Genomic DNA, 13,714 nt, shown 5'->3' with positions numbered 1-13,714 from the left:
AGAAAAATCGGATACATTGTTATAACAGTAGGGTAAAAACAACTAATTAATTAAAATCTTTTATAATTTTGTAAAGGGAGGTAATTTAAAACGAAATTAAACTCACACTAATAAAAAAAATGTGAATGCAAATTCTGCGGAAGTGCAAGAGGACATTATTGTTAGACTATTAAAATTAGCTGGGATTGATAAAATGCACCGTGGTAGGTAAAACAATGATATTTTAAATACTGCCTTTTGTTTATTTTATGGATAAGTTGGGGTATTATGGTCGTTTCCTAAGTTGAATCAGGCGGTTCAGCCGGCGCCCCGGCCGGGTGCGATTTAGCGCCACGGGCTAGACTGTGAGCACTATATGTTTGCATTTAAGTTGTGTTTACGTTATGCTTTTGCGTTTTCGTTTGTGTTTTTTTGTGTGTGTGTTTGCATTGTGTTTGTGTTTGTGTTTGTTTTTTCTTTTGTGTTTGCGCGTTGCGTTTGTGTTTTGTCCTGCACGATTATACACACGTTGTTTGCTGTTCAATTGGTGCGCAATTTTTTGTTCTACGTGATTTGTATGCTTTTTTTAAAAAAAAAATCTTTTTAAAAATTGATTATTAATCACGTCTATATCCCGATTGGCCTTCCCCTCAGTGTTATCTAAGAATATTCGAGAAAGTTTAGGGGAGAGCACTCCCAATTTTTTTAGACACCTGAATTAGAAGTAAGCACGATAAATTCAACACTTTTTTTTTCAGTTATTTTAACGTCTGTTTGCTTTTTGTGGGTTTGTGGCAAATCTTGTAACTCAGTTTTGACCCACTTCTAATGCAACGATTTCCTTTCCAGATAATACTTCTTCTATGACCATTCACGAATATAGTTTTTAATTTAAATTAAATCGAAAAAATTGATTAAATTTTAAACTAGAAATGTCTAAATTTAGTACCTTGATCAGCTTGTTTACAACGGTGAGCTGTCACGGTTGGTTGATTCTAGTCTGCGTGTCGGGCATGACCCAATTAGGGGCAGATAACTGTCTTTGATGGCACACAAGCTACAGGTAGGGTTTTAACAAAAATACGTTTAGTTGTTGTCTGTCTAGTGTCAACTTAATTTACAACTAATGACTAAAATGTGAAAAATAAAACAAATATGAAACCATTATATTATTCGGAATAATATTAGTACTTTATAAATTTACATGCGTTTTTTGAGAAATCGGAAAGAGCGTAAATTACTACTTCCGGACAACGGAAATTACTCAAAATTTGACAGAAGGTAGAGAATTAGTTTTTTTTTACTTACATGTGAAATTTCATTTATCTATCCGAAATAGTACTAAAATTCAAAGTAGAAAAAAGTTCCACTTCCGGTTATCGGAAATCGCTCACAAGTTGATACGGATCCACGATTTTGATAAAATACTTATATATGAAATTTCATCAACCTAGCTGTAACGGTACTCAAGTTATCGTGTTTACAGACATACCGACAGAATTACAAAGCCCAGTTTTTCAGACTCGATTACGCATAAAACGCCAAAATTTTGATACATCTGTATTTATAATTTTTGCCCGATTAAAAAAAGTCCTCTATACTCCTGATGTGATGAAGGACTGAGGTATAAAGCGGTGAAAACTGTCAAAATTTCATGTGATTTTTGTGCACGATTACAATACTTTCTGTATACTTCGTATATACGAGAAAGTAAATATAGCTTTCGTAATATGTTGATTTTTGTAAGGAAGCTTACAGTTTTTAGTTACTAATTGATATCCCTAGCAAGTTGTCCTTAAGCTAGTTACAATATTATTAACCTAATCTTGATTTTATTCTATCATTAGTAAAAAAATGTTTATAATTATTACACTTTGGGTAATCTTAGTAAATTTAAAATATTGAGGCGAGGCCTAGTAACATAGAGCCGCCATGATTGTTTTTTTGTGATCAATGAGAATCATGTTGCAACAATTAATTTAGTTCAAAAATTGAAATATCTCCCTAGCTAAAGAGATTTAGAATTTTCAGTGAGAGAGACTGATAGGCCTACTTTATAGCCCTGTATTTCAGAGTTTAGGAGATATTACTATTGCTTGATTTATTGGGAGGACTGGTAGAGAAATCTGAGGTGTGTAGTTACTGTGTCCAGTGTGTAGTTACTGTGTCCAGTGTGTAGTTACTGTGTCCAGTGTGTAGTTACTGTGTCCAGTGTGTAGTTACTGTGTCCAGTGTTTAGTTACTGTGTCCAGTGTGTGTTGTTAAGAAAAGTTGAAACATATCAGTAGTGTAAACCACTGGTTAGGGTGCACCGTAGGTTAGGGCGCCATTGTTTAAATGCACCGTTGGTTAGGGCGCCACTGGTTAAGGTGCAGTGTTGGTTAGGGCGCCACTGGTTAAGGTGCAGTGTTGGTTAGGGCGCCACTGGTTAAAGTGCACCGTTGGTTAGGGCGCCACTGGTTAAGGTGCACCATTGGTTAGGGCGCCACTGGTTAAGGTGCACCCGAGGTAAGGAGTACACGATCCGAACGGGTTCTGATTAATCCAAGAGCCGACGTTCAGATCTTTCCCTAAACCCAAGCGAAGGCTGAGCGGCGAAGAATCCCGCCAAATTTGCATTTTGATTTGTTCCTGTGCGGGAAAAAATAAATCAGTCGTGTCCCTTTCCAAAAGCACAACATATTCTCTGGCTTATGGCTAGGGGAGGGGAGGTCACTCACGAGCTAGGTGTTTCAATGTTTGGTCTACTACTGTAGGGGTGGTCTTGGTCCACCGCAGTCTAAGATAGGTCATAGCCCATCACATTAAGGTAGGTCTTGGCCCATCACATTAAGGTAGGTCTTGGCCCACCACATTAAGGTAGGTCTTGGCCCATCACATTAAGGTAGGTCTTGGCCCATCACATTAAGATAGGTCTTGGCCCACCACATTAAGATAGGTCTTGGCCCACCACATTAAGGTAGGTGTTGGCCCACCACATTAAGGTAGGTCTTGGCCCATCACATTAAGGTAGGTCTTGGCCCATCACATTAAGATAGGTCTTGGCCCACCACATTAAGGTAGGTCTTGGCCCACCACATTAAGGTAGGTCTTGGCCCACCACATTAAGGTAGGTCTTGGCCCATCACATTAGTTAAGGTAGGTCTTGGCCCACCACAATCTAAAGTAGGTCTTGGCCCATCACATTAAGGTAGGTCTTGGCCCATCACATTAAGGTAGGTCTTGGCCCATCACATTAAGGTAGGTCTTGGCCCATCACATTAGTTAAGGTAGGTCTTGGCCCACCACATTAAGGTAGGTCTTGGCCCACCATATTAAGGTAGGTCTTGGCCCATCACATTAGTTAAGGTAGGTCTTGGCCCACCACAATCTAAAGTAGGTCTTGGCCCATCACATTAAGGTAGGTCTTGGCCCATCACATTAAGGTAGGTCTTGGCCCACCGCTGCATGGCGCTGGTTCTAAATTTTGGGCCACCGTTTTATATAGAACACAAGTCGCCTCTTTTGCTGGTCAAACTGGATTTTGTCCAATCAGAAAACAACGGGGCTACTATTTTGTCCAATCAGAAAACAACGGGGCTACTATTTTGTCCAATCAGAAAACAACGGGGCTACTATTTTGTCCAATCAGAAAACAACGGGGCTACTATTTTGTCCAATCAGAAAAAAAATGATTCGAGTTTGTAAGTTCCCAACAATCTTTATTTTACAAGTTTCTTTAATTACAAAGTTTGACCCCTGCAGGCCTGCAGGATTGACCCCTGTCTACAGTGGGCCTGCAGGTGTGACCCCTGTCTACAGTGGGCTTATCTTGCAGGGCTGCAGGTAGACCCCTGTCTACAGTGGGCCTGCAGGATTGAACCCTGTCTACAGGGGGCTTATCTCACAGGCTGAACTGCCGAAGTGGAAGACGTTCTTGTAGCCACAACGAGCCAGATGGTTCTTGCTCTCGTAGGGTGGGCTCACAGCCGACCCTAGGCCCGTGCACGCGGGGGCCCCTCGTATGTCCCCCTCCCAGGCTCCATTCACCAAGGCCTTGACCTCGAAAAACTCGTTTTCTGTTCTAGAACAATCCATCTGAAAGTCGACGATCCAGTAATGGCTGCCATACCTGCAAACAAAATATGGGTCAATGACGTCATGTGTTACGTCATGGGTCAATGTGGCCTGTTGAAGTCAGACAGTGTTGCGGTCAAGGCCACTCACGGGTTAAGGCCAAAGTCACTCAAATGTTATGGTCAAGGTGACTCACGTGTTCAGGGCGCTGTATCCCGCGTTAGCCCGGTCGTTGGTGGACCAAAATGCCGGCGTACCGTCGGCCGGCTTGCCGAGGTACGAGCCCTGCCCAGGTTCGGATCCTCCCCAGTCCAGGAAGTTGTCGCCCACGCTCCAAGCGTTGACCTGGGCCAGTAACAATGTCTTTAATTAAAGGGGAATAACTATAGCAGGAAGAGTTAAATTAGTCATCGGACCAACAGGTACCCAGCAGAACGGGGTCCCCTCAGGTACCCAGCAGAATGGGGTCCCCTCAGGTACCCAGCAGAATGGGGTCCCCTCAGGTACCCAGCAGAAAGGGGTCCCCTCAGATACCCCGTGTCTGTACGAGGATCCCCACAGATTAAGTGCCCATACACCTGTCTGCTTGAACCAACGCCTACCTTGTCGTAGTGTGCTGTTGTCGAGACGACTGTGTGTTTGATGGGAATGTTGCAGGGGTTCGATGCCACAGCGGAGCTATCGGAACATCCTGGAGGTGGAAGATAAAGTAACCGGTGTAAGAGTCAATCAAATTTTTAACAGGTGCTAAGTTTAACCAAACTATAACTCAAGTTGTGCAAATGTGTAGCTTACCCAACCACCCCAACCACATGTCCTATGACCCCCACCTGTCCTATGACCCCCCACCTATCCTATGACCCCCTCACATGCCCTATGATCCCAATCTGTCCTACGAACCCCACCTGTCCTTAAGACCCCTCACCTGGTCGTTGTGTGTGGTCAATACCTCCCCTAATGAAGAGATCTTGACCAGGATTTGTCTGTTTCTCCACCATGATGACGGTCCTCTTGAAGTCCTCGCTGCCAGAGGGCACATACGGCTTCTGGGTGGTGGGGGCCGTGGTGGGCCCGGGCTCAGGGGTGGGGCCGGGGCCCGAGGTGGGCGCCGTCACCACGGGGCTGCTGGTTACTATGGGAACCACGATGTTGTCTCCCCCTTCTGTCCAGACAAATGACCAGGTCAAAAATGACTTGATTTAAAGTTGCCAGATAAAAAGATGAAACATTAGGATATTGCAAGCAACCAAATCAGTAATTAGCAGAGTAACAATTTGGTTCATCTTGAGGACGTTGTAACACCTTGTATGTGGTCATGATTTTAAAAGTCATTTTATGCTATTTTTACTGCTCAGGTTTCCTTATCGAACACGTCTACTGTCACATAAAACTTTACTCACGTCCTCTAGAGGTCACACAAAACTTTACTCACGTCTACTGCCACACAAAACTTTACTCACGTCTACTGCCACACAAAACTTTACTCATGTCCGCTAAAGGTCACACAAAACTTTACTCACGTCCTCTAGAGGTCACACAAAACTTTACTCACGTCTACTGCCACACAAAACTTTACTCATGTCCGCTAAAGGTCACACACAACTCACGTGTAATGATGGCGACAAAAGGTTCCGATGGATCTTGTGGACTGACTTGAGCGTTACCGCTTCCGTCAACTCGAATCTTCTTGGCGCATTCGCTAATTAGGTCACAGTACTCGCCGGCAGGTAAACCTGGCATACAGGTAATGATACAGGTAATCATACAAGTAATCATATAAATAAATACAAGTAATCATACAGGTGACCATACAGGATATCCATACAAGTAATCATATAAATAAATACAAGTAATCATACAAGTAATCATACAGGTGACCATACAGGATATCCATACAAGTAATCATAAAATCATAAAATAAAAAATTACCCACACCAACCAACACACCAGTACCCACACCTCGCCACACAAACTACCCCCCCCCCCACACACACATGCAGCCACTCACCTGTGTTGACCGTTATACTGAAGCTGTTGACGCTCACTCACCTGTGTTGACCGTTATACTGAAGCTGTTGACGCTCACTCACCTGTGTTGACCGTTATACTGAAGCTGTTGACGCTCACTCACCTGTGTTGACCGTTATACTGAAGCTGTTGACGCTCACTCACCTGTGTTGACCGTTATACTGAAGCTGTTGACGCTCACTCACCTGTGTTGACCGTTATACTGAAGCTGTTGACGCTCACTCACCTGTGTTGACCGTTATACTGAAGCTGTTGACGCTCACTCACCTGTGTTGACCGTTATACTGAAGCTGTTGACGCTCACTCACCTGTGTTGACCGTTATACTGAAGCTGTTGACGCTCACTCACCTGTGTTGACCGTTATACTGAAGCTGTTGACGCTCACTCACCTGTGTTGACCGTTATACTGAAGCTGTTGACGCTCACTCACCTGTGTTGACCGTTATACTGAAGCTGTTGACGCTCACTCACCTGTGTTGACCGTTATACTGAAGCTGTTGACGCTCACTCACCTGTGTTGACCGTTATACTGAAGCTGTTGACGCTCACTCACCTGTGTTGACCGTTATACTGAAGCTGTTGACGCTCACTCACCTGTGTTGACCGTTATACTGAAGCTGTTGACGCTCACTCACCTGTGTTGACCGTTATACTGAAGCTGTTGACGCTCACTCACCTGTGTTGACCGTTATACTGAAGCTGTTGACGCTCACTCACCTGTGTTGACCGTTATACTGAAGCTGTTGACGCTCATGGCGAAGAAACCTTTGTTCCCTCTGTTAAAGGACAGGACGCCATTTTCATACCGGAAGTTGTCTACACTTGTGCCGGCCACAGCTGTCCTGAACATCGCCATGTTGCCGATAGGCTTCCATCTGTTGGATGTTAGAGACAGACGTCAGGTACATCAAGACGTCACACAAGCAAGACGTCAACAACATCAGGACGTCACCTACATCAAGACGTCACCTACATCAAGACGTCAGGTACATCAAGACGTCAGGTACATCAAGACGTCAGGTACATCAAGACGTCACACAAGCAAGACGTCAACAACATCAGGACGTCACCTACATCAAGACGTCAGGTACATCAAGACGTCATTTAAGCAAGACGTCAACAACATCAGGACGTCACCTACATCAAGACGTCAGCTACAACAAGACGTCAGCTTCATCAAGACGTCAGGTACGTCAAGACGTCAGCTACATCAAGACGTCATTTAAGCAAGACGTCAACAACATCAGGACGTCACCTACATCAAGACGTCAACTACATCAAGACGTCACCTACTTCAAGACGTCAACTACATCAAGACGTCATCTACAACAAGACGTCAGCTTCATCAAGACGTCAGGTACGTCAAGACGTCAGCTACAACAAGACGTCAGCTTCATCAAGACGTCAGCTACATCAAGACGTCAGCTACATCATGACGTCAGCTACAACAAGACGTCAGCTTCATCAAGACGTCAGGTACGTCAAGACGTCAGCTACATCAAGACGTCAAACAAGCAAGACTTCAACTACATCAAGACGTCACACAAGCAAGATGTCAGGTACATCAAGATTTCACACAAGCAAGACGTCAACAACATCAAGACGTCAGCTACATCAAGACGTCAAATACATCAATACGTCAGCTACATCAAGACGTCAAGTACGTCAAGACGTCAGCTACAACAAGACGTCAGCTTCATCAAGACGTCAGCTACATCAAGACGTCAAATACATCACGACGTCAACTACATCAAGACGTCAGGTACATCAAGACGTCAACAACATCAAGACGTCAACTACATCAAGACGTCAGCTACATCAAGACGTCAAATACATCAAGACGTCAGGTACATCAAGACGTCAGGTACGTCAAGACGTCAGCTACATCAAGACGTCAAGTACGTCAAGACGTCAGCTACAACAAGACGTCAGCTTCATCAAGACGTCAGCTACATCAAGACGTCAAATACATCACGACGTCAACTACATCAAGACGTCAGGTACATCAAGACGTCAACAACATCAAGACGTCAACTACATCAAGACGTCAGCTACATCAAGACGTCAAATACATCAAGACGTCAGGTACATCAAGACGTCAGCTACATCAAGACTTCAGGTGCACCAAGACGTCAGCTACATCAAGACGTCACAAAAACAAGACGTCACACAAACACGACGTCCACATACACGACCTAACCAATCAACAGACAGGTCTACCCTGTACAGGTGAGTTGTACCATGTACAGGTGAGGTGTACTCTGTACAGGTGAGGTGTACCATGTACAGGTGAGGTGTACCCTGTACAGGTGAAGTGTACCATGTACAGGTGAGGTGTACCCTGTACAGGTGAAGTGTACCATGTACAGGTGAGTTGCTCACCTGTGCTCACAGACCCAGCCGTTGTCGCACGTGCCATCAGCTTTGATGGGCACGTCTTTGGTGGTCAGGTCGGCGTTCCTTGGGGGTCCGGCAGAGTTATCGGTGAAGTAGTAGCTGCTCATGACACGCGTGAAGCCGTAGTTGTAGGCCAAGGTGAAGGCCACTGCCCGCTTGTATTCTGCGCCGTTCTGTAAACACAACATGAGGTCAAGGTCGAACGGTCATAGGATACAGCACACAGCATCAAACAGCTCATCAAACAGCCAACTCAACACCCCGGCGATTACTCAACCAAACAGCCCAACAAACCTTGTAGGTGAGTGCCTCGTTGCCTCTCTGTGTGTCGTGGTTGTCCACAAACACGAACGCCTGGTCGGGGGGTGCCATGCCCCAGCCCGGGTCGTAGACACTCCCCAGTCGACCCAGATCCCCACTGGCGCCCTCTTTGACCTTCTGTGGGAAGCGGAACTCTGGAAAACATTGAGGTCACGTGACATCATCAGGATGTACAAGTGGTGTGTTAGATTCGTCAAGGTCGTTGACCCCAGCTGACCCTACCTGTGACGTAGCCCAGGTGGAAGTACTCGTCCACTTTAATGGCACCGTCGTTTCGGTCAATGACCTCATGGAAGAAAAATGGCCGCCCACCCTCGGGCAGGTCCTTGGTCTGTTCGAGATGTTTTAAACATGGGTAAGTACTCTCACACACACACACACACACACACACACACACACACACACACACACACACACACACACACACACACTCACAGAGACACACACACAGTCATCCCTACAAATACACTCACAGTCTCACAGTCACACATACACACACTCATACACACACAGTTGCGCACACAGACACAGAGACAAACATAACATAGTCACAGTCTCACACACACAGTCCCGCCCACAAAAACACACACAGACGCACACATACACTCACACAGTCACGCCCACAAAACACACAGACGCACACATACACTCACACAGTCACGCCCACAAAACACACCCTCACACAGTCACACACACACACACACTCACACAGACACGCCCACAGACATGCCCACAGACACGCCCACAAACACTCACACAGATACACACACAGATACATTCAAGAGACAGACACGTGGAGATGACCTTGGTGAGAATGGCCTCGAGATCTTTGGGCCACATGTGTTTGGCGGCGTCCACACGGAAGCCGGCCACACCGATGTCGATGAGACTGTTGAAGTAGCCGCTGATCTTGTCCTGCACGTAGGGCTGGCTGGCCTTCAGGTCCGTCAGACCCACCAGGTAGCAGTCACGGACGTTCTTGGGGTCGCCATAGCTGGGGGTGGGGCAGAGGTGGGGCATCAGGTGTGGTGGGCAGAGGTGGGGCATGAGGTGTGGTGGGTAGAGGTGGGCAGAGGTGGGGCATGAGGCGTGGTGGGCAGAGGTGGGGCATGAGGCGTGGTGGGCAGAGGTGGGGCATGGGGCGTGGTGGGCAGAGGTGGGGCATGGGGCGTGGTGGGCAGAGGTGGGCAGAGGTGGTATATGAGGGGTGGTAGCAGACATGGTAGAGGTAGTACATGTAGGGGGGGGGGGGGGGAATCAGAGGTGGTATTCAATAGCGCGATATTGGGATAAATAACGTAGGAATATATATATATATATATATATATATATATATATATATATATATATATATATATATATATATATATATATATACCTAGTCCATAATACTAATAGCTGTAACTCGACCGTTGACGTGAGACAATTGTCACTATCATGTGCCCTTAGGGTGTTCTTACCCTCCCCCCCCCCACCCCCCACAGACAAGCGTGTGTGAGTTAACGCCGTTGAACAAAATATTCTAGACACAGAAAGGGCCAGATAACTAGTGAGCGATTCTCTCAACTTCTCGGCTTAAACATTTCACGGCCCTCACTGAGATTAACTCCCTCCACGAGCGGGGAGATAACCGATACATTGCCGTAGCTCGCGATTGTCACGACTGGATTGTCTCGCTTGTTGCAGAGTTACGTGATTTGGTTTTTTCTTTGGTCACGTGAACCAGAGTCTTCTCACTTGAATGTTTCGTGAGACATGAATTCTGAGTTGTGAGGTGATAAATTCATGATTCGACTAAATGCTTTTAGTTCAACAGTAATTTTAAAAAAAAAGATCTACACACGCTCAAAAATTATGCACACTGAATCACAGTAAGGTACACGTCCAACAAACCAGACATACCATGGATCCAACCCCGACACACCATGAACCCAACCCCGACACACCATGAACCCAACCCTGACACACCATGAACCCAACCCTGACACACCATGAACCCAACCCTGACACACCATGAACCCAACCCTGACGCACCATGAACCCAACCACAATACAACATGAACCCAGCCCCGACGCACCATGACACACATAAACCCAACCCCATGAACCCAACCCTGACTTACTTGTTAACGTTCCCGTCCCCTGAAGGACAGTCACTCCTGTCGTTGAAGTTTTCCTTGGTGTACGGTACCCCGGGGAAGTCCTTGGCGTCTGAGTCGAACGTGCTCCCTGCCGTCCCCACCCCCTTCCTGCCCAGCCCGGCCATGTGGTTAACCACGGCGTCCACGTAGACTCTGTGGAGACACGTGATAGCACTCACTACATGGTATGACCCACTTGACCCTGATTTAACCCGAATGACCCTTGTAAAACCCACCTGACCCTGCGATAACCCACCTAACCCCTTAAATTGCATAAGTAACCCACCTGACCCCTGATATGACCCACCTGACCCCTGATATGACCCACCTGACCCCTGATATGACCCACCTGACCCCTACATAACCTGACATGACCCATCTGACCCCTGAAATGACCCACCTGACCCCTGATATGACCCACCTGACCCCTGATATGACCCACCTGACCCCTGATATGACCCACCTGACCCCTACATAACCTGACATGACCCATCTGACCCCTGATATGACCCATCTGACCCCTGATATGACCCACCTGACCCCTGATATGACCCACCTGACCCCTACAGCCTTGCATCTCTGGACCATGTCCTTAAGCTCCGCCTCGTTCCCGCTCCTGCTGACCAGCTTGTAGCTGATTGGCTGGTACCTCTCCCACCAGGGGCGGTCACCATCGGTGGTGATCATCGCATGCTCCATGGGCGGGGACACCTGGGTGGGTGACACATGGGGACATTTGGTCAGGTGACACATGGGGACAATTGGTCAGGTGACACATGGGGACATTTGGTCAGGTGACACATGGGGACATTTGGTTGGGTGAAACATGGGACATTTGGTTGGGTGAAACATGGGACATTTGGTTGGGTGAAACATGGGACATTTGGTTGGGTGAAACATGGGACATTTGGTTGGGTGAAAACATGGGACATTTGGTCAGGTGAAACATGGGACATTTGGTCAGGTGAAACATGGGACATTTGGTCAGGTGACACATGGGGACAATTGGTCAGGTGACACATGGGGACAATTGGTCAGGTGACACATGGGGACATTTGGTTGGGTGAAACATGGGACATTTGGTTGGGTGAAACATAGGACATTTGGTTGGGTGAAACATGGGACATTTGGTTGGGTGAAAACATGGGGACATTTGGTCAGGTGAAAACATGGGACATTTGGTCAGATGGAAACATGGGGACGATTGGTCAGGTGACACATGGGGACAATTGGTCAGGTGACACATGGGGACATTTGGTTGGGTGAAACATGGGACATTTGGTTGGGTGAAACATAGGACATTTGGTCAGGTGAAACATGGGACATTTGGTCAGGTGAAACATGGGGACATTTGGTCAGGTGAAAACATGGGACATTTGGTCAGATGGAAACATGGGGACATTTGGTTGGGTGAAACATGGGGACATTTGGTTGGGTGAAACATGGGACATTTGGTTGGGTGAAACATGGGACATTTGGTCAGGTGAAACATGGGACATTTGGTTGGGTGAAACATGGGGACATTTGGTTGGGTGAAACATGGGACATTTGGTTGGGTGAAACATGGGACATTTGGTCAGGTGAAACATGGGACATTTGGTCAGGTGAAACATGGGGACATTTGGTTGGGTGAAAACATGGGGACATTTGGTCCGGTTAATGGTCAAGTCTTTACCTGCACCCCACAAAATCCTTTAGGTCCCAGATAACGCTCACACTCCTTGGCGATCTCCGTCCATTTCCACTCGAACAAGTGAACAATGACCTGCTTACCCCCACAGTGGGGGTCATGGTACGGCTGGACAGACACTGAAAGACAGGGGTCATAGGTCGACATTAGGAAATATAGGGGTCATATTGTGGGACAGTAATACAGGGGTCATTATGTGACACAGTACAATATAGGGGTCATAATGTGGCAATAGAAAATACAGGGATACTAGTATAGTAAAAATATAAGGGGTGGGGGATCACTGTATGACTGAATTTAAACTTGATGGCTACTCGTCTAGCAAGCTGACTTTTGGCTACTCGTCTATGTAGCTGACTTTTGGCTACTCGTCTATGTAGCTGACTTTTGGCTACTCGTCTATGTAGCTGACTTTTGGCTACTCGTCTAGCAAGCTGACTTTTGGCTACTCGTCTATGTAGCTGACTTTTGGCTACTCGTCTATGTAGCTGACTTTTGGCTACTCGTCTATGTAGCTGACTTTTGGCTACTCGTCTAGGTAGCTGACTTTTGGCTACTTGACATTGCCTTATGTTTTCAGCGTCAAGTGTTTTGTAAGTATGGCTGGCAGCGTTTAAGTGTCTGCCTTAGATAACCTGTGTTCTGTCTTCTTACAGAATAATGAGGTAGCTCTACGTGTTACGCAATTAGATGTTGTATCACCACATACTTACATGCTGACGTTGTGTCACCACATACATGCTTTATAATATGTTGTCACCACATACTTACATGCTGTGCCAACAAAAAGAAAGAAGAAGCCTAGTACAGAAGCCATGATAGTCGTCTGCCCGTGTCTTAACGTCTGCTTCTCTAGCCTGATCTGGTTGTGAAGTTTGCCGAGATAACACCAGCTGTGGCCTTGTCAAGATTTAATCAGAGTGGACATGCACTGGCACTTTCGGCAATGACGTCACTTGATCTTTCTTTAGCTAGGTCATGTGGTACCTGTTAGTTTCTGCGATCATTTTTTTTGTCCTAAGACAAGTGACTTCACCGAGATAACTGTTTACTCGACCTTTGACCTACAGAGATTTTTCTCATCGAAGACAGGATATAGTA

The 13,714-nt window shown here is 46.3% G+C and overlaps 1 protein-coding gene across 1 annotated transcript; it reads right to left on the bottom strand.

Moving 5' to 3' along the window:
• Nucleotides 1–3,660: 3,660 nt before the first annotated feature.
• Nucleotides 3,661–13,516, bottom strand: LOC131937186 (alpha-amylase). Its single transcript, XM_059294403.1, has 14 exons — nt 13,385–13,516; nt 12,599–12,732; nt 11,480–11,634; nt 10,906–11,076; nt 9,587–9,776; nt 9,005–9,113; nt 8,756–8,916; nt 8,447–8,634; nt 6,782–6,939; nt 5,643–5,768; nt 4,961–5,197; nt 4,638–4,726; nt 4,232–4,380; nt 3,661–4,090 (listed from the first exon to the last, which is right to left on the bottom strand). Exons 1-14 carry the CDS (start codon nt 13,428–13,430, stop codon nt 3,847–3,849), a joined length of 2,157 nt encoding a protein of 718 aa, XP_059150386.1. The 5' UTR covers nt 13,431–13,516; the 3' UTR covers nt 3,661–3,846.
• Between the last annotated feature and the right edge of the window lie 198 nt (nt 13,517–13,714).

This window comes from Physella acuta, unplaced genomic scaffold, assembly GCF_028476545.2.
Source record: "Physella acuta isolate Inbredline_101_S28 unplaced genomic scaffold, ASM2847654v3 ptg000017l, whole genome shotgun sequence".
NCBI lineage: Eukaryota > Metazoa > Mollusca > Gastropoda > Physidae > Physella > Physella acuta.
Note: the sequence above shows the minus strand (reverse complement) of the source record. Positions and strands in the feature narration are given on the sequence as shown.

What these genes read in the sequence shown, in the direction of transcription:
- LOC131937186 (XM_059294403.1), bottom strand. Translation starts at nt 13,430, where the DNA reads ATGGCTTCTGTACTAGGCTTCTTCTTTCTTTTTGTTGGCACAGCAT. An exon ending in TGCAAGGCTGTAGGGGTCAG is followed by an intron (nt 11,077 to 11,479) that starts GTGGGTCATATC and finishes GTGTCTCCACAG; the next exon opens with AGTCTACGTGGACGCCGTGG. An exon ending in TCGAGGCCATTCTCACCAAG is followed by an intron (nt 9,114 to 9,586) that starts GTCATCTCCACG and finishes CATCTCGAACAG; the next exon opens with ACCAAGGACCTGCCCGAGGG.